Source organism: Ipomoea nil, unplaced genomic scaffold, assembly GCF_001879475.1.
Source record: "Ipomoea nil cultivar Tokyo-kokei standard unplaced genomic scaffold, Asagao_1.1 scaffold3195, whole genome shotgun sequence".
In the NCBI taxonomy this organism is placed as follows: Eukaryota; Viridiplantae; Streptophyta; class Magnoliopsida; order Solanales; family Convolvulaceae; genus Ipomoea; species Ipomoea nil.
The window spans coordinates 4,187,158-4,213,341 of NW_017619623.1; the positions used below are offsets into that span (position 1 = coordinate 4,187,158).

Sequence of the window (26,184 nt, forward strand, 5' to 3'; positions counted from 1 at the left end):
GAATGTGTTGTGTATTTATTGGATTTTAATGTGGTGTTTTTCCTTCACACTGTCGGTACCTTTCGTTAACACTGTTGTATTTTGAAACCCGTCGCACCGCCGCACAGGAAAGTCCTGCCGCATTTGAACATTTTCCCATATATATATATATATATATATATATATATATATATATATATATATATATATAAATGGATCTTTCTAAGGGAATTAATGTGGGCTTTTAGAAGAGTAAGGACTATATAATAATATAATATAAGATTGGCCCACACTATTAATATTCAAAGTCTTAGAAAGATCCATATATATATATATATATATATATATATATATATATATATATATATATATATATATATGGATCTTTCTAAGACTTTGAATATTAATAGTGTGGGCCAATCTTATATTATATTATTATATAGTCCTTACTCTTCTAAAAGCCCACATTAATTTCCTTATATTTATAGAGTTAGCATATTTGCACTTATAGCCCAAATATTCATTTTTATACCTTAATGTATACACACCAATATATCTTAGCTAGCTAAAAACCTAGACACTTCACTCAGTTTTCCCCTCCTTCATGCCACTTTCTTCTTCTGCCCTACACAAACGTTTGCCTTCCATTTCTTATTCAAGAATCCAAGTCAAGACTTCATCTTTATAACATTCAAAGCAAAGAAATGGTAAGAACTTGACTCCTACACCCTCTTCTTTCTCTATTTCTCCATTCTTATGAATCTTTTATTATCTTCTATGATGGGTTTTTGGGGGCTTTAAGATGATCAAGTTCAGAATGAAATGCTAGAGTGAGCTTGAGGAGCTTTAATTGGTTTTCTAGCTTGAAAGGTAACCCTATGTCCAAGAAAACTATTTTCACTCCTGTATGTGTGTTCTTGATGTTATCTTAGCATATTCTTGTGTTTATGCTTCTGACACCCCGTATTTTTCTAAAATAAACTATAGTCCTGATATTAAATATTTTTATTAAAAATATTTATATTGGTTTATTTATTTTATAAATAAACTATTATTATCTTGCTACCGAAATGCCTAAGTCCAAAATGACTTTATTCTTAAAAGCCTAATAATGATCCTTGAGTCCAAAATGATATTGATATTGTAACTAGTCTTGATCCAATTGCCCAAACCCAAGTGCTAAGCCCAAGTCTTATATCTAGCCTAGCTCAATTGTCATTTTGACCCAATCCAAAAATAGAAGGCTACCTAGTAGATATAGAAACTTATTTGTATATGAATAATATATTTATGACGGTTTCGTCTTCAAACCTTAGCCAAACGCCTTGCGTCTTTTAGCTTCTTCTTCAACCATACGGCTGAGCATCCACCTTCGCCCTTTTCCCTTTTCTTCCGTGGTGGCCGGCGACAAAACGTGAAACGGCGCAGAGCAACGGTGGTTGTCGTCGGCAGGTTGAGCAGCCCAGTGAAAGTCTCTCTCTCTCGTCGATGGCGAAACAGCAATAGGGCAGTGGTTAGGCAGACTTCAACGGCGCAGCAGTCCTCACCATGAACTTCTCACCTCTGTCTCCGGCGAGCTTTAGCGGCGGCATCAAATGGAGCATATCCGGCGAGTGGTGTCTCTTCTGGCGAACAGTGGATCGGTTTTCCCTCCTCCGTTGAAGACGAGCGTTAGTAGCGAAGTTCCGGCGAAGCAACCCTCCGGCGGCGGAGCTTCGGACTGGTCCGGCGTAGCGTTTCCGATGGCGGTGGCTTGTCCTCCGGCGAAGCAGAGCAAGCAACGGGCAGTGGCGTGGGCGGAGGTGCTCACCATGTTCCACCCGCGGGTTTGGCTGCATGAAGAAGAAGAAAGAGTGGTGAGCTTCTGGTTTCTTCTTGTTGTTGATGCTTAGTTTAACTTAAGTAGGTTTAGTGTTGTTTAAGTTAATAGGAACCAGCTTAACTTAATGGTTAAAGGGGTGGTTGTGATTGTGGATGGCTAAGGTTCAACTCTCATCTTAGCTTAATTAGTTAATCTTTGTTTATTAGTTTTAATTACTAGTTTTAACTTAAGCTTGGTTATTAGTGTAATAATGTTGGGGTTAAGTTAACAATAGGGTGCCTAGCTTAAATGGTTGTGCTATTGGGTAATTTAGGGAGGAATTAAAGTTCAATACCCCTTATGAGCTTATTTAGTTTTAATTAGTTTATTTGTTAAATAGTGAAGATCCGGTTTAATCCACAGGTTCCCGATAGATTGGCTTGCGAGTTGAGCCTAAGTTTGGCGTTGTTTTGGTTTGATAAGCGAATGAGGTAACCCATGCTATACAAAACCTATTTTCTTACTTATATGATGATTCTTGGCTTCTACTTGTGTTGATTTGTGAGATTTGATGCATGATCTTGTGGTGATGCATGTTTAGAGCTTGTTCTTAGGGTTCTTGAATGCCATTGCTTGGCTATTTCTTGGGTTCAAGTCATATTAATGTTGTGTGTGAGATTTTGGGTGTTTTGGACTTGAACTTGGCCTTGTTGTTGATTTTCCCTGAAGGGAAATTTTGGGCGTAGTGGAGTGTATCCGCGGGCGGAATGGCGGGCAGAGGCCTACCTGTAACACCCCCGATTTTCACAATTTTCAAAAAACATTTAAAGCTTAGTAAAGAGACAAATTCTACTCATCGAGATTAAAGTAACGCGGAAGCAAAACACAAAATACGGGAGATGTCATGCCAGACCTATACATCTATAGGTGCACAGGCTAAATCTAACGAACATACAAGTCATGATCATAATAATCCATGGCTCACATGCCCAAAACTCTAACTAAAACAGTCAAGGGAGCTACACTATCTAACAACAGCTAGCGCGCACTCCAAAAGCTACTCAAGACCTGTAAAGCAACATAAAGAAAGGGGACGACGCTCGGTGAGATGAGTATTAGGCCGGCTAGGTGAGTATTAGGCCGGCTAGATGCTGAGCCCGGATAGGTTCGTTCACATATTGGTGAAGTTCCTACCTCGTCCGCAAGTAAAGAGAGAAATAAAGAAAGCGAGTCAAGAGACTCGAGAGAAAGAAGAGAAAAGCGAGTTAATGTGACTCAACAGAAACCTCCATAGAAAAAGTGTTCCTTTTTACAAAAGAGCGATAATATATATATATATATATATATATATATATATATATATATATATATATATATATATATATATATATATATATATAGCATCATGACTATCTTATTGCCTGATTTGCATGTTTTGCATATTTTGCATATAAAGTATGATGAGAAGTATAACACTTTGTGATGTTTATGAGTTGGCTTGATGGCATGAGATTGCGTGTTAAGTTTATGTATCTCTTTATCTTTCAGTTTGAGCATGAGTCTGAGTACTGAGCTATGTTTAGAAATATTTGTTAAAGCATGAGAAGTTTTAAGTTGAGTACTTGTGAAAGCATGTTTATATGTTGAATAGGTTGCAAGCATATAGTAATGTTGATGAGCATGATTTGAGATTGTTGTTTAAGTGTTGAAAGTACTTGAACTTAAGTGTGCTTGCAAAATGATTTTCAAAATCTATATCTATAGTACTTTACAAGGTTGAGTGGCTTTATACTTAGCATTCGTGCTAAAGGGTTTATTTCCTACTGTTTTATTAACCCCTTTCAGGTGGGCCCAGTGGTTGAGCACGCACAAGTTAGATTAGTACGTAAATATGAGTAGATGGATTCTAGTTAGATTCTATCTTGAACATTGATGCTTAGATTTCTATTGTTGATCTTGTGTTGGTGTTGAACACCGGGGTTGATCCCTTAGCTTTTGATGTAGTTTTTGATGAGCTTGACTCTAGATAGTTTCCCTTTCTTTATCCTGTGTAGTCATCGTGTGTGGTGACTGTGGCGGTGACACCCGTTGTTGGTTTTGGATGAATTTAAGTTATTTAATCTTATGTTTAATCTTGTTTAGTTTATCTTATGAAGTTAAGTATTTGGGATTTAGATTAAGAAAAATAGGGTGTTACACTTCTCTACTCTAAGATTATTGTTGATGTTGATGTATTTTGTTTTGGAGTTTGTCGTTGTGTAACCTGACTTTGTATTCTGGAAGTTGAGGTCTGTTGCTTGCTATTTCTACTTCGTCTTTTGGCCTAACGGGAGGGATCAACGAGGCTGGCACGCCCGTGATCCACCCCCCGCTAGGGTGCTGAGGGTGGGTTTGGCGAAAGTGGACGACCCGCCATCCCTCACCATTTTGTTTTTGCGGTAGGCATCGGCGGGTCCTCTAACCCCGCCACTCAGGCCCGCTAGATATTGTTTGCTTTGATTCTAGTAGTGTTTTATTGCATCCTGTGTACTTTTGACTATCTGTTGATGCTATTCAGGTCTAGAGTTATGTCTTATGAATCCTTTGATTCGAAATTGAGCTATTGATCACTTATAAATCCTACTCCTGATGTTCATTTGAATTATGTTGCGATCTATGTTGAGAATCCTTTCTATTACTTCCTGGGAGTATTTAATTGACTGACATGCTAGTAATGTTGATTCCATGATTGTAGTATGATTCCTTTGATAATCGTTGCATTGGTTTTGTAACACTCCGTGTTACGGCCTCTAAACCAATTAATTATTTAATCATTTACCCAAAAGAAAGAATTAAATTTCATTAATTAATTAGGAAGAGTCCACCATAAGCCCATGGACCCTTATCCCTAAAACCAATCCCTTAGTCCTATAGGAAATAGAATTAGCAAACCCATACCATTTAGACCCTAAATGGGACTCTTAGATATATAAATAGGGACATAGGAGGCACCTAGAACCCACACCACAATAACTTTCACCACACATGAATTTCCAAGAATTCCCATAGGAGAAATCAAGAAAGAAGAAATCTTAAAGAAAGATCCTTCATAGCCAAGGAATTTAATTAAGGCTAAGAGGTAACCCATGTCTCAACAAAACCTATTTTCCTTGTTATAATCTCCTTCTTTGGCTCCTTCAATATTCTTGTGTCTTGATGAAATCCTTTATGATAATTATGATATAATCTTGATGATTGATGGGATGATTTTATGTGTGATCTTGATGATCTTGATGATGATAAGAGGTTCTTGATGTTTGTGTGATGATCCTTGATAAATCTTGATGTTTCTTGATGATAAAGATAAACTATGACTTTGATGATTTGAATGGGATTAGAGCCCTAGGTTGAATTGGGAATTTGTATTGTGATGTTCTTGATATATATATTTGGGGGGAATTCGCATGTTCGGGTGTTGTTTATGTAACACCCCGTGTTACGACCCCTAAGATCAATTAAATCATTTAATCAATTACCCAAAAGAAAGAATTAAATCACAATAATTAATTAGGAGGCCCACCATAGTCCACGGGCCTTATCCCTAAACCCAATCCCTAGTCCCAAAAGAAATAGAATTAGCAAGCCCATAATATTAGTTCCTAACTAGGACTCCTAAATATATAAATAGGGGACTTAAGAGGCACCTAGAAACCCCCCCCTCCACATTAACGCCCCACCACCCAAAAGAGCTCCAAGAATCCCCTTAGAAGAAATCAAGAAAGCTAGAAAGCTTAAAGAAAGACCCTTCATAGCCAAGGAATTAATTAAGGCTAAGAGGTAACCCATGTCTCAACAAAACCTATTTTCATAGTTATGATTCCCCCCTAGGGTTTCCCCATATTATTGTGTATTAATGACTTGTGATGATTATTATCGATGATTGATGTGATGATCCCATGGGGGATCTTGATAATCTTGATGTTGGGAGATTCTTGATAATTATGATGTTCTTGATGATTATATGGAGTTCTTGATGATTGTGTGTTGTTCTTGATAAATTGTATGATACCCTTGATGCTTATGTGTTATTCTCACCGAATCTTGCAATTAGAAGGCGAATCGTGTTCCTGTTGTTATAAAAGTGATTAGAACCCTAGGTTGTATCGTATGGTGTTATTCTTGGGTTATCGGGTGGGGAAATCACATGTTTGGGTGTTGATTATGTTTAGAAAAGCATGATAGGTTATGTGCCATTCGTTACTCGTATTTGATCTGTTAATTGTCTACGTGTTGTCATTGATTGCGTTGCAAAGTGTCTAAGCATGGTTTCGGGTTCCACAATGGTTTCCAGGGCGAATTTGTGTGATAAGGGTCAGTGGGGGGTAGGGGACCCGCCACCTACCCACGGCCGGAAATTGTATCTCCGGCAGCGGGCAGCCGGCGGGCGGGCAGCTACCCGCCGGCGACCCGCTGCCCGGAACAGTGTTACCGGCGGGCAGCCGGCGGGTGGCCCCCCACCCACCGGCTACCCGCTGGAATCTTTCCCATCTTGGGTTCCCGGCTTCCCCGTTTGATGTTTCCCCCGTTCCCCGTGGTGTCCCAACGGACTCCGTTTATCGTGCCTATGTCTAGTTTGATGTTTCGGGTACCGTTCGTAGGTTTATGAGTCTATTATATTGCATGCTAGTCGAATTGGTATCCCGTTGACCTAGGTGGAAGAAGTATGAACCCCTTAGGACTATTCTTAGTTTGTGATGGATCACGCATAGGTTTTGTTATACGTTTTCTCCCCCTTCCCAATGTGTTAATATGGGCTGCATGTACTTGTTACGTGTTATGTGTGCATGTAACCCCGAGTTAGTTAAGATCAATCGGGCTATACGGGCAGTCGGGTGGGCTGAGAACCATACCGGCTGTTAACCAGGTTGGTAGAGACCGGTCAGGTATATAAATATTATATAGGACTAAGTTCCACTATACGGGCAGTCGGATGGGCTGAGAACCATACCGGCTGTTAACCAGGCTGGTAGAGACCGGTCAGGTATATAAATATTATATAGGACAAAGGTCCACTATACGGGCAGTTGAATGGGCTGAGAACCATCCCAACTGTTAACCAGGCTGGTAAAGACCGGTCAGGTATATAAATATTATGTAGGACAAAGGTCCATCAGTCGGTTGCGATCGGCTCCTCCGTAATGTGAGACGGGGCAGGGTGCTGCGGGGCCGTGTCAGAGCTATATGCGCTGACCCTCATGTATGGGCATGCGATTGGTCCTGTGGCGCCAACAAAGTGTGCTATGTGATGAGATATGGATGAGTTGTGGTTATGAGTATCTTGAGGGATGGGACTATGGGATTTATGCTGGGGATTGATTATGTTGGGTTATGATTATTAATTGTGCTTAGCTTTATCTGTCTTGCTTGTTGTAGATTGTATACGCTTGTTATAGCTGTTGCTTGTGTCTAGCCTTATCTGTCGAGTCATTCCCGGTTTTAAAATCTAGAGTTCGTAGGATAGATCTTCATGTTCAAAACGGTTTTCGTATATCTATATATACCTCTATATGTAATGTATTTCAACACGTTGGAGTGGGTTACCAGCATCTCTCGCTGAACAGATATATTTGGCTTTCAGGCACAGAAGATTAAGTCACTGGAGTGCGCTAGAGCTTGGAACATAGAAGTAGTTAGTTTCCCTTTCGGCCTGCGTGCCATGTTTATGCATTCATATCATTGAGACATTAGTTAGTTAGCCTGTGCACCTGAGTTCTCTAGCTCAGGTGTGGCATAGCACCCCGTACACTCGTACTCTGTTTGGGATTTAATGAGATTTCACCTTTATTTTATAAGTTTTAAATATCTTGAAAATCTGGGGTGTTACAGTTTATGTTTAGAAGTCATGATAGGGTGTGTTCTATGTGATTCTTGCTTTTGATCCATTAATTGTCTACGTGGTGTCGTTATTTGCGTTTAAAAGTGTCTAAGCATGGTTTCAGGTTCCACGGAGGATCCCGGGACGTTTATTTTGATAAAGAGTCAGTGGGGGGTAGGTGGGGGTAGGGGACCCGCCACCTACCCGCTGCCCAAAGAAGACGTCGCCGGCAGCGGGCAGCCGGCGGGCAGGCGACTGCCCGGAGGAGTATCGCCGGCGGGTAGCCCTCCACCCACCGGCTACCCGCAGGTTGTTGCCCACCTCGGGACTTTGGCTTCCTTGTTTGATGTTCCCCAACCCCCCATGGTGTCCCAACGGGCTCCGTTTTTCGTGCTTGAGTCTAGTTTGATGTTTCGGGTACCGTTCGTTGGGTAAAAGAGTCTCGTTTATTGCATGCTAGTTGAATCGGTAACCCGTTGGCCTAGGAGGAAGATGTATGAACCCCTTAGGACTATTCTTAGTATGTGGATAATCACGCATAAGTTTATTTATACGCTTTCCCCCCTTCCCAATGTGCTATTATGTGTTACTATGTGTTATGTGAGCATGATACCCCAATTTGGTTGCGATCAAATTGGGTATTCCTGAGCTGCAGTTCATTCTCCTGGCTGCGGTCGGTGATTCACTTCTTGGGCTGCGGTCCACATGGGCCTCGTGTGTTATGGTCCACCGACTGGACGCGCTAGGCGGTGTGTAGGGCGACTAGCCCGAGGAAGGCCATAGTCCACCGAATGAGTGATCAGGCGGTGCGTAGGGCTATGGTCGGCTGCGATCCACCGAGTGTATGTGCTAGCGGTGTGTAGGGTCATAGTCCCCGAAGATCATTGCCCACCGAATGAGTCCTTCAGACGGTGTCTAGGGCTTTGGTTGGTTACGACCCACCGACTGAGCTGGTCAAGCGGTGTGTAGAGTCGCAGTCCCCAAAAGAGGATCACAGTCCTCCGACTGAGCGCGTCAGCGGTGTGTAGGGCTGTGATCCGCCGTTGAAACTATCGGCGGTCTATACGGTTGGTTGCGATCAACCCCTTCATACTGCGGTATGAGGTTGGGTGCTACGGGGCCGTGTTAGTACTATATGTACTAACCCTCATGTTCGGGGCATGTGATTGGTCCCGTGGCGCCACCAAAGTGTGCTTGTGTGACATGAATGTTGATTGAATATTGATGTGAATAATTTGAAAGTGATCTGTGACCTTAGATACATGTTCTTTATGATATTACCTCTATATAACTGACTATCCTTGTTTAATGTGCTTATCCCTACCTGTTGAGTCTATTCCTGGTTTTAAAGCTAGAGTGTCGTAAGTATATATCTTCCTGCTTCAAAATGGTTTTCGTATATCTATATATATATTTTTTCCTATATTGTATTTCAACGTGTTGGAGTGGGTTACCAGCATCATTCGTTGAACAGATATATTTGGCTTTCAGGCACAGATGATTAGCTTCCGTAGCGCGCTAGAAGAACTTGGATTAGTAGATAGTTTTTCCTTTCGGCCTGCGTGCCATGATGATGTATTGAGGATATTTAGTTAGTTTAGCCTGTGCATTTGAGTCCTCCAGCTCAGATGTGGCATAGCATCCTGCACTCTTATGTTTAGTAATACTCCGTTTTGGGATTTAATGAGAATCTACTTTATTATATAAGTTTTAAAAGTTTCGAAATTTTGGGGTGTTACAGTTGGTATCAGAGCCTAAGTTTGACCCTAGGACAAGACTCTTAAGACAGACTTTAGGACATTAGGCTTAAACTCTAGGAGTTCAGGAACATAGGATTTAGGAATCATAGGACACGCGGTTAGGTTGTGAGCCCCCTAAACTTCCCCTCACTCTAAATCACACTTAACTTAAAGAACTTCCCCTACACTCATAGCATCAAGGTAAGGATGCAAAATAATATCGGCCTATAAACCCCTAGGATGGCACCAATAAGGAAACAGACAAAAGCACCAGGACTCCCTACACATGAATCCTTGATTCAGAATCTGCAGCATCTGGCACAAGTTGGCCAGACACTAAGCAACACAGGCCTTCAACCGTCACCACCAAATAGAAACTTGGAAATCCACCGCCAAATCTCGGAACACCGACCGCCTACCTTCTCAGGGGATGAAGACCCCGCAATTCTCGAAGAATGGATCGGAACCTTTGACAAGATATTCAAAACAATAGGATGCCTGGAAAATCACCAAGTAGAAACAGCCTTCTTCTACTTCAGGCACGAAGCCGACATCTGGTGGATCCACGAGAAACCTAGTTGCAAACAAAGCCCGGGATTCAACTAGGAGGCCCTAAAAACATGATTACGAGAACGGTTCTACCCCAGTCACATAAAAACGGCCATATACGAAAAATTCCTCCATCTAAAACAAGGAGCAACCCCAATCACAGAATACTACCGGCAGTTCCTCAAGCTAGTTCGCCTCACACCCGAGCTGGTACCTACAGAGTCAATCAAAATCAAGAAATTTAGGACGGGCCTCAACCTCGAAAACCAGAAGGCCCTAACCATACGCAAACCAAGAACTCTCGAAGAAGCCTATGGCAAGGCATCCCAACTACAACAAATACCAAGCAAGCCACAGGAAACACACCTGGGACACAAAAAAAAAATCGGAGAAAACCACACAAACCCCCTCCGAAAACCAAAAACCGCCAGGGCCGCCTCACCCCACAAAGCCATAACACCAGCCCCCACAAGGGAAGTGGAAATCACTCAAGGAAGGATCCTTACCATAAGCACAGCCAGAGTCGGAGACAGCAACATAGTCTCCGGAACCTTCCTCATACACGCCACCCCTGCCATCGTACTATTTGACTCAGGAGCCACCAACTCATTTATAGCAGCCGAATTCGCCGCACAACTCGGTCTGAACACCAACACAAGAGTACAACTGCAAGTCAAGGTGGCATCCGGCGGAATCATAAAATGTGACCGCATGTACAAGGATATAATGATCACCATCGAAGGAGTGGAATTCCCTAGCAACCTGATACAATTCAAGCTAGATGGGATACAAGTGATCTTGGGTATGGACATGCTAGGGAAATTCCAAGCACAAATCCTATGCGGCGAACAAAAAGTGGTATTGCGAGGACCAAACGGCAAACGGGTATCCTACCACGGAACCCACAAGAACCCAAAAATCAAATTAGTAAACATGATGAAAATGAAGAGATATCTGACCCAAGGACACCAAGCCTTCCTATGCTCAGTCAAAGATCTCGACACCAAAACAGTCGAGCCCCAGACCATTCCAGTGGTAAACGAATTCACCGATGTCTTTCCAGACGAGATCCCCGGGGCACCCCCAACCAGAGAAGTCGAATTCACAATAGATTTGGTGCCTGGCGCTGCCCCAATCTCGAAGCCACCCTACAGGCTGGCACCAAAAGAAATGAAGGAACTAAAAGCACAACTCCAGGAGTTACTAGATAAAGGACACATACGCCCCAGCACCTCACCATGGGGAGCACCAGTACTATTCGTCAAGAAGAAGGATGGGAGCATGCGTCTATGCATCGACTACAGGGAACTAAATCAAGTTACAATAAAGAATAAGTATCCTCTTCCCCGAATTGATGACTTGTTCGACCAACTTAAAGGAGCAGGGATGTTCTCAAAAATAGATTTAAGATCCGGGTATCATCAGATAAAAGTGGCCGACCCAGATATTCAGAAAACAACCTTTCAAACCCGCTACGGCCACTACGAATTCACAGTAATGCCCTTCGGACTCACCAATGCACCCGCTATATTCATGGACCTCATGAACCGAGTATTCTGGCCCTACCTAGATGACTTCGTCATCGTGTTCATCGACGACATCCTGGTCTACTCTCGAGACAAAGAGGAACATGAAAAACACCTCCGCACAACCTTGCAAACCCTGAGAGAACACCAGCTATACGCTAAATTCTCCAAATGCGAATTTTAGAAGGACAACGTGGCCTTCCTGGGCCACGTGATAACCAAAGAGGGGATCAGGGTGGACCCAACCAAAATCCACGCCGTCAAAGAATGGTCCACACTGAAATCACTTTCGGAGGTCAGAAGCTTCCTAGGGTTAGCAGGCTATTATCGAAGGTTCGTACCCGATTTTACCAAGATAGCCCAACCCCTCACTAAGCTCATGAAAAAGGAAACCCCCTTTCGATGGGACGACAACTGCACCTCAGCCTTTCAAGAATTGAAAGAAAAGCTGACCACAGCACCCGTCCTAGCCCTTCCCTCTGGAGTGGAAGGATTCGAAGTTTTCAGCGACGCCTCCAAAAAGGGACTGGGATGCTTACTAATGCAAAGGGGCAAAGTAATAGCATACGCATCCAGGCAACTCAAAACCCACGAAGAAAACTACCCCACACACGACCTCGAGCAAGCTGCCATCGTGTTCGCCCTGAAAATTTGGAGGCATTACCTATACGGAGTGCAATTCAAGATTTATACAGATCATAAAAGCCTGAAGTACATCTTCACCCTTGAATAAATGCCGTACAGGCTCCTTTCAAAAAAAAGAAGTACATCTTCACCCAGAAGGATCTAAACATGCGACAACGAAGATGGTTGGAACTTATAAAAGATTATGACCTAGATATTCAGTACCACGAGGGGTGATGAGGTTCGGAAGAAAGGGTAAACTCAGCCCCCGATTCATCGGCCCCTACGAAATCATAGGAAAAGTCGGGAACGTAGCCTACCGCCTCGCCGTACCCATCGAACTGGAGCGAGTACACAACGTATTCCACATATCCCAACTAAAGAAATATATACACGATCCAAGCCACGTGCTACAACCCGAGGCCGTGGACCTTGACGACGCACTAACTTACGAAGAGAAACCCGAAGGATCCTGGACACCAAAACAAGAACCACTCGCCAGCGAACCATAGAAATGGTAAAAATCCTCTAGACCAACCACGGGGCCGAAGAGGCAACATGGGAACTCAAAGACACAATGAAGGAACGCTACCCCGAATTCTTCACACAAGGTAACCAAGGTGAAAGGATAGGATAAGGGAAGAGGTCAACTCAGCAAAAACCAAAGCTTCGGGGACGAAGCTTCCCGTTAAGGGGGGGGGGGGGGGGAGAGTGTAACACCCCGTGTTACGGCCTCTAAACCAATTAATTATTTAATCATTTACCCAAAATAAAGAATTAAATTTCATTAATTAATTAGGAAGAGTCCACCATAAGCCCATGGACCCTTATCCCTAAAACCAATCCCTTAGTCCTATAGAAAATAGAATTAGCAAACCCATACCATTTAGACTCTAATTGGGACTCTTAGATATATAAATAGGGACATAGGAGGCACCTAGAACTCACACCACAATAACTTTCACCACACAAGAATTTCCAAGAATTCCCATAGGAGAAATCAAGAAAGAAGAAATCTTAAAGAAAGATCCTTCATAGCCAAGGAATTTAATTAAGGCTAAGAGGTAACCCATGTCTCAACAAAACCTATTTTCCTTGTTATAATCTCCTTCTTTGGTTCCTTCTATATGCTTGTGTCTTGATGAAATCCCTTATGATAATTATGATATAATCTTGATGATTGATGGGATGATTTTATGTGTGATCTTGATGATCTTGATGATGATAAGAGGTTCTTGATGTTTGTGTGATGATCCTTGATAAATCTTGATGTTTCTTGATGATAAAGATAAACTATGACTTTTATGATTTGAATGGGATTAGAGCCGTAGGTTGAATTGGGAATTTGTATCTTGATGTTCTTGATATATATATTTGGGGGGAATTCGCATGTTCGGGTGTTGTTTATGTTTAGAAGTCATGATAGGGGGTGTTCTATGTGATTCTTGCTTTTGATCCATTAATTGCCTACATGGTGTCGTTATTTGCGTTTAAAAGTGTCTAAGCATGGTTTCTGGTTCCACGGAGGATCCCGAGACGTTTATTTTGAGAAAGAGTCAGTGGGGGGTAGGTGGGGGTAGGGGGACCCGCCACCTACCCGCTGCCCAAAGAAGACGTCGCCGGCAGCGGGCAGCCGGCGGGCAGGCGACTGCCCGAAGGAGTATCGCCGGCGGGTGGCCCTCCACCCACTGGCTACCCGCAGGTCGTTGCCCACCTCGGGACTTTGGCTTCCTCGTTTGATGTTCCCCAACCCCCCATGGTGTTCCAACGGGCTCCGTTTGTCGTGCTTGAGTCTAGTTTGATGTTTCGGGTACCGTTCGCAGGATAAAAGAGTTTCGTTTATTGCATGCTAGTTGAATCGGTAACCCGTTGGCCTAGGAGGAAGATGTATGAACCCCTTAGGACTATTCTTAGTATGTGGATAATCACGCATAAGTTTATTTATATGCTTTCCCCCCTTCCCAATGTGCTATTATGTGTTACTATGTGTTATGTGAGCATGATACCCCAATTTGGTTGCGATCAAATTGGTTATTCCTGAGCTGCGGTTCAGAAGTTGGCTGCGGTCAAACTGGTTACTCATGAGTTGCGGTTCATTCTCCTGGCTGCGGTCAGTGATTCACTTCTTGGGTTGAGGTCCACATGGGCATCGTGTGCTATGGTCCACCGACTGGACGCGCCAGGCGGTGTGTACGGCCACTAGCCCGAGGAAGGTCATAGTCCACCAAATGAGTGATCAGGCGGTGTGTAGGGCTATGGTCGGCTACGATCCACCGAGTGTATGTGCCAGCGGTGTGTAGGGTCATAGTCCCCAAAGATCATTGCCCACCTAATGAGTCCCTTAGGCGGTGTGTAGGGCTTTGATCGGTTACGACCCACCGATTGAGCTCGTCAAGCGGTGTGTAGGGTCGCAGTCCCCAAAAGAGGATGACAGTCCACCGACTGAGCGCGTCAGCGGTGTGTAGGGCTGTGATCCGCCGTTGAAACTATCGGCGGTCTATACGGTTGGTTGCGATCCACCCCTTCATACTGCGGTATGAGGTAGGGTGCTGCGGGGCTGTGTTAGTACTATATGTATTAACCCTCATGTTCTGGGCATGCGATTGGTCCCGTGGCTCCACCAAAGTGTGCTTGTGTGACATGAATGTTGATTGAATATTGATGTGAATAATTTGAAAGTGAACTGTGACTTTAGATACATGTTCTTTATGATATTACCTCTATATAACTGACTATCCTTGTTTAATGTGCTTATCCCTACCTGTTGAGTCTATTCCTGGTTTTAAAGCTAGAGTCTCCTAAGTATATATCTTCCTGCTTCAAAATGGTTTTCGTATATCTATATATATATTTACCTATATTGTATTTCAACGCGTTGGAGTGGGTTACCAGCATCATTCGCTGAACAGATATATTTGGCTTTCAGGCACAGATGATTAGCTTCCGGAGCGCGCTAGAAGAACTTGGATTAGATAGATAGTTTTTCCTTTCGGCCTGCGTGCCATGATGATGTATTGAGGATATTTAGTTAGTTTAGCCTGCGCATCTGAGTTCTCCAGCTCAGATGTGGCATAGCACCCCGCACTCTTATGTTTAGTACTACTCCCTTTTGGGATTTAATGAGAATCTACCTTTATTATATAAGTTTTAAAAGTTTCGAAATTTTGGGGTGTTAGAGGTTTAGCTAGAGTTGTTACTTTGGGATTATTCATTTGTTGAATCCCTTCTTTGGAATCCATTGGTATCCTTTGCTTCGTGAGATTTTCTTTGTTGAGTTGGAATCTTTATTGAGTATGTTTGCTGGATGTGGACAGTGTGGGGACTTATCTGTTTTGATTTGAGATTAGCGAGCTTATGGCTTTGTTTACAATGGGTCATGTTCGGTGTTGTAAGCCCGGGACAGATTGGTGCGAAGGAGCACCGGTCAACCATTGTAGGATAATCCGGTAGTATTGGAAAGCTACCGGGTAGCCATTTGGTTTACTTACGGGGCAACCTGGTAGAAACATATCCTGTGTTGTCGAATCTAGTTCTACTTATTGGGGCCTGGAGATCCCAATAGGGCTGTATACACTTAAGGATCTAGAGTTGTATCCATTGGTTACTTGAGATATTGATGCTGTCTGGAAGCCATCCACACTGGTTCCACAATGTGATTGATTATTGAGAATATGTTATGATATTGTCCCTTGAAGGACTTGAGACTTGGTATTGTATGTGTGACTATGATGTGATTGGATTATGTATGTGACACCCCGTAAATCTAAATATTAATTGGGGATTAATTGAAGAATTAATCCAAGCTTTCTTCAATAATCCATTTCTAAAAATCCTGAAATTTAATAGTCGAGAGACTATAATTGGACTAGTCACTTAAGTCAATTGAGTGTACCTTTTGCTTCATGGTTTGTACCCTTGCCCCCTTGTCTTTCCAACCTTAGTAAGGGTAAAAGTGACTTTTCACCCATGAATTGTTGTTCAAGCTATCCCTAGCAAGACATTTCATTCATTCATCATTCAAGCCTAAGTCTCAAACCCTCTAACATCTCTCTAAAAGAACCTAGCTTATTCTTCAAGCAAGAAGGTGAACTTCCTAGCCTTGCAAGATCCTCCTTCAAGATTCCTACTTTCTTCTTCCCAAGCATAGGAAAGGGTAAGGTTCTTAGCTTTTTAGTGTTTTTAGCCATCTTTTGAGTGTCCTTATCTAAAGTTAGAATCTTTCTTGTGTTTTGGTTTGTGTAAGAAGTTGGTAAGGAAGAAGAGCTCGAAGAAAGGCTTAAGAGGGTGGAAAGGAGAAGTTAGGCTACAAAGGTAACTCATGCTATACAAAACCTATTTTCTTACCTAAATGATGATTATTGGCTTCTATTTGATGTTCTTGATGTGATTTGTGAGATATCTTTTGTGGCCCGATTGTTTCTTTTGAGTGGTTAACCTTAGTTTTAAAATTTCGAGGTTTTATAGATATATATAATTATGACCTCACCTTTCGTGTCACCTAAAGCCTATACTGTAACACCCCTCTAAAACAAGCTAAAACAACAGCCTTGACACATGCAGATAACACAACAAAACACTAGCACAACGGAAGATAAAAAGGTAACTGGATAAAAACAAATCCAAACAGGGGTGTTATGCCACGTTTACCAACAATGATAAACGCTAAGGCGGTCAAATCTGCATTGTGTACACAACTATCCCAAAATCCATAAGTCTATCACTACAGCGGCTCACAGGCCAAAAACAAGGGAAATGTACTAAACTACCAGGCACTAGACATCGCGCTCGTCTAAACATCACCTGAAAGATCACAAAGATAAACATGGGACGACGCCTGGTCACGAATAATGCTGGTAACCCACCAATACATGTGAAATATCATAAATAGGTAAGATATAAGTTGTAAAGCCATTTTCGAAACGGAATACATAAGTATATAAGTCAAAAACCAAGACCAACAGTCAACACAAGACTCATCACTCTCAAAGATAACACGGGAACACATCCCAAACCACAAAGGTTAACCACAACACAAAGGATAAAGACAAGACCGATGGCAACAGATGCCCTTGTGACTACACACGTCACAAGAAAGAGAACTCACAACAACGGCTACACAAGCCCTCGTGAAATCACCCATCACGAGTTGATATGCCTTCCTTATGCCCTGTTCCAACCTGATGGCTACCCCCAACCTTATATCTTCTTCCAGCCATTACCTCCAGGACCCCTGTACAACCAAGTCCAACCTTATTCCCCCGGGACCGTCGTCCCCCACAAACGAACACCAACGAGACCACCAATTCATAGTACACAAGGTACCGTACACTACAACACATGCCCAGATAACACATGTTATCCCCCATAAAATGTGCACCTTACGCAAAGGCCACAACTCCATAATCACGTCACGGCCACCACGAGGACCGCTGCAATACCTTGGTGACTAGTGTCCCATACCACTAATCGTGCAATCCAGGTAAAGCCACACACGCATCACACCTCAACAGGAATCAATCAACGGATCACAATGAAGATATGAATCCATACTCAATCAAGGAATGGGTCACAGCCCAACAATATCAACGATGAATAACACAAGTTATCATCAACCAAACGGAAGGTACAAACAACACACACGCTAGCATTTAAACACCAAACTAGCATGCTTATCAAACGGGTAAACCAAACGTAGTTCCGAAGAACACACAAGACCCATCACGGTTCAACGAATCACAATGTTGAACACTTAGCACGATTCAAGACACCAAAACCTACATGGATACCTACCATATAGTTTTAGACATACGAAACATCAAGAAGACACTCAAATAGTTCCACAAAAGAACATCGGGAAGCCAAAAGACCAAATACCAAGTCAAAAGAATCACGGGGAACAAATCCCAATCCAACTCCGCTGTGTTCCCCGCGGGTGGACCCATGGGTAAACTCCCACCCGTGGTTCCGCCCGCGGGTACACTACCCACTGGCTTATGTTCCCCGCGGGTGGGCGACGGGTGGAGCTCGACCCGTCGTTCCGCCCGCGGGTACATCTACCTGTGCAAAATAATCCCTTCGGGGATTTTCTTCTCCAAACACCAATTCAAGTCCAAAACATGCCAAATCTCACCAAACACAACGAAATGACTTGAATCATGGAAAATGCCAAGCAATGGCACAAAGGAACCCTAAACACAAGCTCTAGATATGCAATATCACAAGACAAATGCATAAACCCTCACATTTCATAGCAAAACACAAGTAGAATCCAAGAAATCACATATAGGTAAGCAAAAATAGGTTTTGTAGAGCATAGGTTACCTCTTGTAGACCAAAAGACTTCACTTTACACCACAACAAGCTCCCCACAAGGCTTACTTTCCAAACCCACTTCAAGATTAAACCAAAAGATCATAAAGATCCTACCTTTAAGAAAAAGACAACTAAGATGAAACCAAAAACACAAGATGGACTTAGATCTTACCCCCCTAAATACCCAAATAGGTGAAAGGTTGAATCTTGGAAGCAAATCTTGGAATCTTGACAAGGGTCTCAACTTAGCTTGGAGAATAAGCTACTCACCTTTCTAGAGAGAAGGTAGAGCTAATTTCTAGGAAATGTAAGGAATGAAATGAAGAAGTCTTCTAGGTTAGGTTACAATACTAACTCTTGGTGAAAAGTCAAGGATACCCTTACTAACCTTTAGAAAGTGTAAGGAACAAGGGAACTCCCTTCAAAGCTCAAGGTACAACATAGCTTTGAAGTTGACTAGTCAAATACTAGTCCTCGAGTATTAAAAATCAGGATTTTAGGAATTAATTCTTCAAATAAAATAGGATTAATTACTCAATTAATCCATGGATTGAATGTGGATTTTTGGGGTGTCACATATACCATTACCTTAAAGCTTAGAAGAGCTAATTTTTAGGAACCCCTTTAGTAATTAAGCTTAAAAAGTTAGAAAAAGCTTAATTAATAGCTCGCAAGTTTCAAACCCGGGCCTCCAAGTTTTCCAAACCATCCCTTTAACCATCTAGACCAATTGTGTTTCTTAAACCTTATCCCACTTAAATTCATTTTAACCTTTTTCTCTAAACCCACCCAAAAATCCCCAATTTAAAATCTTCTTTTTCCCAAAATTTTCCCAAACCCTTCCTCTTTTCCTCCTCTCCTACCCGTGAGACCAGCCGAGAACCCACCCCCATCACTCTCCTCTGCCCGTCGCCGACCAGCCACCCGTCGTCGTCCGAAGCTACCGGAGCTCGTTGCCGCCAGCCGTCGCTGCCCCGTCGCACCTCGCCGGAAATCGCCAAAGGCCGAGAAGAAAAAGAAAAGAAGGAAACAGAGAAGAAGAGGGGGAAGCTTTGGGTCTACTTCATCATGGACATCTTGTAGCATGCTTAGAAGGTCAAAAACCGCGAGAAGAGTGGAATGGGTGGATGCCCATTACTCGGTTTTGTAAGGTAAAGCTTTTGACCCCGAATCTTTTTCAAGTTCTATGTTGGAATTATTGAACTATCAAGGATTGTTGGATGGGTATCTCGCGATTAGGATCGAGACCTACCCGAGTTTGGTGAAGGAATTCTATCGTCATATGAGTGTGACCAAGGATGGGGGAAAGTTGGAAATCACCTCAAAGGTGGGAGGTGTGAAAATTTCCTTGACTGAGAAACGGTTGGCTCAACTCTTGAGTTTGTCTACCACCGAGGTCTCATAGTACAGTGGTGACGCTTGGATTGAGCATATGAGTTATCAAAATTATTTGAGCTTTTTGTTGGGAAGGACAAGTGGTTTTACTCAGGCCACGAGGCTAGAAAGGAAATGGCTTTCTACTGAGCAAAAGATTTTGGTAATGCTTGTTTCGGATTGCTTGTTTCCTAACAACAATAAAAGTAGCTTGTTGTGTAAGTTGGAATTTACCTTTGCCTTTTGCCTGAAGTGAAGTTCAACCTGCCCTCCTTGATGTTGCAACACATGGACTACTGTAGGGACCATAACCGTAAAAGTCCTACGGTATGGTTTTAAGTTGGATTTTCTTGAGGAAAGGGGCGAATGTTGAGAGCTATGCGCCCAAGCCTGTGGACAAAATGGTTTTGGATGCCGTGAACCTCCGGAGCTGCAATCTGTTTCAGTTGGAAAATGGGGAATACATCACCCTGGAGGAAGTCGCAAAGAAACCCCCTGCCGAGAGGAGTTCCTTGGTTGAGCAGCTTGAGATCCCCGTTGGGAAGTTGAATCAGGTGGTGCAGAGTTTGGGAGGGGATGTTGAGGATGAAGAAGAAGAAGAGAAAGGGGAAGAAGAAGAAGAGGAAGCTGAGGAAAGTCACCCCGAAAGCGAGGAGAGCTTAAGAAGGAAAGAGGTACGGACGAAGAAAGAGCATGATGTCATGACCCACGAGGAACGTGTGGCTGCCCTCCTTCGACAGCAAAATCGGATGATTGAGGAAGGTTTTTCCTTCATGAAAGCTCAGTTGGTTACCGTTAATCAGAGGCTGGATGTGCTGGAAGCTAGTTCTACCCGAGGTAGAGCCGAAGAAGCTTCTGATGAGGATGTCGAGGATTCGGAGGATGATTCGTCCTAGGCTTGAGTTGTGGTAAGCTCGTTTCTTTCCTCGTTTGTTTTGTTTGCCAGCTTGGTGGTTGTTGCTTGTTTTAGTTATGCGTTTAGTGGTGCTCTCTTGTTTGTTGTGGTTGTTAGTTGCTGTTTCAGTGGTTTGTCTAGTTGCTTTGCCTCGTTCGATCTTAGGTTGCTTGCGGTTTAGGATTTGTGTAGATGGGTGTTGGTTGTCCTTATGTTGTGTTAGTGGTGGTGTTGCTTGAGAATTTTCCTCGTTACTTTGAAACCTTGCATTTCTTGACCTTTGAAACCTTACATCTTTTGACCTTTGGAGCCTTGTTTATTTACACCTTGCTATCCCTTGTCGCATCTTTGGTTTGTTGCTATCTTTTGTTGAACCCGTCGTGCCCAAGCTTCGGGGACGAAGCTTCTTGTTAGGGGGAGAGGATGTGACACCCCGTAAATCTAAATATTAATTGGGGGATTAATTGAAGAATTAATCCAAGCTTTCTTTATTAATCCATTTCTAAAAATCCTGAAATTTAATACTCGAGGGACTAGAATTGGACAAGTCACTTAAGTCAATTGAGTGTACCTTGTGCTTCATGGTTTGTACCCTTGCCCCATTGTCTTTCCAACCATAGTAAGGGTAAAAGTGACTTTTCACCCATGAATTGTTGTTCAAGCTATCCCTAGCAAGACATTTCATTCATTCATCATTCAAGCCTAAGTCTCAAACCCTCTAACATCTCTCTAAAAGAACCTAGCTTATTCTTCAAGCAAGAAGGTGACCCTCCTAGCCTTGCAAGATCCTCCTTCAAGATTCCTACTTTCTTTTTTCCCAAGCATAGGAAGGGGTAAGGTTCTTAGCTTTTTAGTGTTTTTAGCCATCTTTGGGGTGACTTTATCTAAAGTTAGAATCTTTCTTGTGTTTTGGTTTGTGTAAGAAGTTGGTGAGGAAGAAGGGCTCTAAGAAAGGCTTAAGAGGGTGGAAAGGAGAAGTTGTTAGGCTACAAAGGTAACCCATGCTATACAAAACCTATTTTCTTACCTAAATGATGATTATTGGCTTCTATTTGATGCTCTTGATGTGATTTGTGAGATTCGATGCATGATCTTGTGATGATACATGTTTAGAGCTTGTTTTTAGGTTTCTTGTATGCCATTTCTTGGCTATTTCTTGGCTTCAAGTCATATCTTTGTTCTGTATGAGATTTTGGGTGTTTTGGACTTGAACTTGACCTTATTGATGAAAATCCCCGAAGGGAAATTGTGTGCAGGTATTGTACCCCGCGGGCGGAACGGCGGGCAGTGGCCTACCCGCCGCCCCACCCGTGGGGAACGTGGTGATTTGGGGAGTGTACCCCGCGGGCAGGCCCACGGGTGGGGGCCTACCCATGGCCCCACCTGTGGGGAATATTTAATGTGAGTGAGGGGATTTGTTCCTCGTGATTCTTTTCTTCTTAGTATTGATGGTTTGACCTCCTGTTGTTGAATTATTGAGCTCTTTGTGAGTCTTCTTGATGTTTTGTATGTCTAGAACGATGATTTAGGAATGCATGTTAGGATTTGGTGTCTTGAATCGTGCTAAGGGTCCAACCTTGTGATTCGTTGGGATAATATGAGTCTTGAAGGTTCGTTGGAACCCTTTTGGTTTATCCGTTTGGATGAACATGCTAGTTTGATGTTGATATGCTAGTATGTATGTTTTGTTCCTTCTTGTTGAGGATTGGCAACTCGTGTTGCCAATCATTTGATGTTGGATGGTAGTCCTTGTTGTTGAGGATTGTCTCATGACTTTGTTGAAATATCTTGATTGATTCTTATGACATCATCTTGTACAAATCGTTGTACCCTTTGTTGATGTTTGATTGAGGCTATTGATGAGCCTAAATCCTCTTGATGATGATGACTATGTGTGAATATGAATGAGATTGGTGGTTTTGTTACTTGAGCTTTGCTCACATGAGATCGGTGGTATGTGACTATGAATTGAACAGTACCCTCGTGTACTTGAGATCGGTGGTATTCTGATTGGTGGTGTAGATTGGTGGGTGACGACGGTCCCAGACTGGGAAAGGGTTGGACTCAGAAGTACAGGGTGGCACTCGGAAGTACATGTTGGAACTGTGATAAGGCTGGGGGTAGCCATAAGGGTGGTACTAAGGTATAAGGTTGGAACTCGAAACATGAATGTGTCATTATGTGACTTGTTGTACTTCCTTGCTTATGCATGTCTTTGATGTACTCTACCTTGTGAATTGTAGGTTGCATCCTGAGTTGTGTTGCCTATGATGTTTGTGGTCTTGTTGTTGTGTTGAGGTTGATGATCCTCGTTCTTGTTGAGAGTGTGATGAGTCTTTGATGTTGACTTTCTTCCTGGTTTTAAAATGATATATACTGTATTCCTCAGTTCCAAATGGCTTTGTTTATATCTATCTATACTATGCTATTTAACGCGTATTGATGGGTTACCAGCATTATTCGCTGACCGGGTGTTATCCCTTATCTTTTACAGGTTTTGCTTAGTTGTGGAGCGCGCTAGTCATTGTTGGTAGCTAGTGTAGTTCCCTCCCTCTAGTTTCTTTGTTTTGGGCCTATGAGCCTTAGTTAGACGTGGCCTGTGTGCCTTAGACTTTGTGTCGATTTGATGGATTGTTGTAGACATAGCCTATGCACCCATGGTTTATGGGTGTGGCACAACGCCTTCCGGTTTTAAATAGCTTCCGCTTTTGATTGCTTTGATGATTAGTTATTTATCTTTGAATTTAAGTTTTTAAAAAGTTGCTAAAAAAATCAGGGGTGTTACAATGTACTTGGCATATCTCTTCCTTTAAGTTCATATCTTGAATATCATTGTATTGTTGAGTAAGTCTATTGGTTGTGATCCTTTTTTGCCTTATGATGATGAGTGCTCTCATGTCCTTGATCTAGAGTCTATTCGTTGAATTGAGTTACGCTGTTGGTTATTTTCTTTGAATCAGTTATGAACTGCTCTTCATTCTTAAATGATCCGTTTGAGATAGAGTTGCCTAGTTGATGTATATATGTATTCCCAGTTTTAAAGGCTATTGTCATTATGAAAAGTATATGTATATAGTTTACATACTGGAGTGGGGTTACTTAGCAATTCTCGCTAATTCTTTTAAATCATGTTTTCAGGTATGGAGTAGAGCCCTTCCCGAGAGTGCGTTAGCAAGACGTTTAGCTTTTCTCCAGTCTTAGTAGCTAGCTATGTTATTTCCTCGTTAGACTCTTGTTTAGACTTTGAGATTACATAATTTGGGATGTTAGTTATAGCCTTACTTTTATGCTTGTGTTTTGAGATGTAGATCTTTGTAGCCTATGTACTTAGGTATAGTATGACCTAAGTGTGGCATAACACCCCTGTTGGATTTGACTTTGCTTCTGCGACTTTATTTTCAGTTTTAGACTTCATTTAGCTATCTTTGCCAATTTATTGCTTTATTTATACCCCAGAATTGGGGGTTTTACATACCAATCAAGAGATTAAATTCATTCACGGTCCAGGGACCTACACTGATCGTATTGATCACAAGCGAGAACACTTTTCCCAATGCCCTTTCTCAGGCTAAATAGTCGTAGCCGGTTTGAGCTCGGTCAGACCTTGACCCAGATTACTTGGTTGCAAGATCATTCTTAGCCGATCGCGTTTTGGTTAGTTTTGATTACCGCATTAATCATTACGATGCGTTTTAAAAACCAAAATCAACTTAATGAGGGGTTTTCTCCTTTTTATGCTCGGTTTATGAACCGAGAGTCCCGAGCGGAGGGACGCTAGGAGACCTAGATGTCTAATGGTAACGGGATGCGTTTAGGAAAACAAAAATCAACTGAATAGGGAGTTTCCCCTTTTATGCTCGGTTTACGAACCGAGAGTCCTGAGCGTAGGGACGCTAGGAGACCCAGAGGTCTAACGATAACGGGACCGGGAAGGTCCCTTTGCTCGGGAAGCGCTTTAGTGAGCTCCGTAGGCTAAGGGAGTTGGGTTACAAATCTTATCAGTGTACCCCCCCCCCCCACTCCTTTTGTTGCAAGAATCGTCAACATAAGGGAGTAGATGTAGTGGCTTCCCAAGCTCATTTTAAACTTTGACGGCGATCGGGAATTGTCGCGATCGATTTCGTAGTGCGGAAGTAGCAATGGTCATTTTTCCTACTTTGTAAGACTTTGGAGATTACAAGGTCTAAACTTACCGATCAGGAGATCTGATTTCTAACATGATAGAGGTTTGAAAGCTATCGATCAAGCGATCGGATTTTTAACATGATCAAGTAACTACCAATCAAAAAGATTGGATTTGCCCGGGGTGAGAAGTCCGACATCGCGGGCTCGAATGCCTACTTTGTAGGACTTAATACCGAGATATGGTCCAGGGCTTATGGTGGTGATGACGACCTAACCGGGCTTATAGCACTGGTGGTGGCAATGCTGACCTAATCGAACTTATTGCCCTGGTGGTGGCAATGCTGACCTAAGCGGGCTTATAGCGCCGGTGGTAGCAATGCTGGCCTAACTGAACTTATAGCGTCGGTGGTGGCAATGCCTACATACCCGAACTTACCGGTGATGGCAGTGCCAACCTAACCGGGCTTAGCACATGACTAATCCATATACATGATCGTATTAGAATTTACAAAGCAAAGTAGCCGAGGGAAATCATCATTGTATGTTTGGAAAACGAAGTTTTCGACATTGCGGTCAGGAAGGCAGGCACTTCACCCTCATCGGTATGGAACTAGAATGAAAAGTTTTTCGATATTGAGATCGGTAAGGCGGGCGCTTTGCCCTCGTTGGTATGGAACCAAAACAAAAAGTTTTTCGACATTGAGGTCGGAAAGGCTGGCACTTTTGTAACACCCCCTTTTTCTAAACTGTTGAGCCCATAAATTAAGCATTCTAAATAGGATAAAGTCAGAGGATTAATATAAAATAGGATAGAATCCAAAATATAAACTGAGGGTAAATGTTACCGCCACAGCTACTCACTCATGAGTAACTGCACATGCTAAGCAAAAACGACTAATACTGGAGTCTAAGCTCATAAAACATCAAAAGGGGAAGCAATCCCAGGTGTCTACGCACCATCAAAAGATAACTATAGTCTCGCTACAACCAAAATCACATAATTGTCTAACATAAGAGGGAAAACTAGTCTAGCCTCATGTAACACCCCGAAATTTTAAAACTTTTAAAGACTTATATAATAAAGGTATTCTCTTATTAAATCCCAAACAGAGCATTGTTAAACATAAAGGTACGGGGTGCTATGCCACACCTGAGCTGGAGAACTCAGATGCACAGGCTAACTAACTAAATTCCGTAATAATGTAAATGGCACGCAGGTCGAAAGGGAAACTATCTACACTACGCCTCGAATCTCTAGCGCGCTCTAGTGATCTACTCGTCTGTGCCTGAAAGCCAAATATGTAACACCCCGAAATTTTAAAACTTTTAAAGATTTATATAATAAAGGTATTCTCTTATTAAATCCCAAACAGAGCATTGTTAAACATAAAGGTACAGGGTGCTAT

At 42.5% G+C, this 26,184-nt stretch overlaps 1 protein-coding gene across 1 annotated transcript; it reads left to right on the forward strand.

The window, feature by feature from the left end:
• The first annotated feature begins 1,304 nt into the window (after window positions 1-1,304).
• Window positions 1,305-3,662, forward strand: LOC109168296. Its single transcript, XM_019317312.1, has 3 exons — window positions 1,305-1,835; window positions 2,204-2,271; window positions 3,626-3,662. Exons 1-3 carry the CDS (start codon window positions 1,575-1,577, stop codon window positions 3,660-3,662), a joined length of 366 nt encoding a protein of 121 aa, XP_019172857.1. The 5' UTR covers window positions 1,305-1,574.
• The last annotated feature ends 22,522 nt before the right edge of the window (window positions 3,663-26,184 follow it).

Excerpts from the sequence above, each read along its gene's own strand:
- LOC109168296 (XM_019317312.1), top strand. The coding sequence starts at position 1,575 with ATGGAGCATATCCGGCGAGTGGTGTCTCTTCTGGCGAACAGTGGATCG. Across the intron at positions 1,836-2,203 it reads ATGAAGAAGAAGAAAGAGTG|GTTCCCGATAGATTGGCTTG; the intron begins GTGAGCTTCTGG and ends TTTAATCCACAG. Across the intron at positions 2,272-3,625 it reads TGGTTTGATAAGCGAATGAG|GTGGGCCCAGTGGTTGAGCA; the intron begins GTAACCCATGCT and ends AACCCCTTTCAG.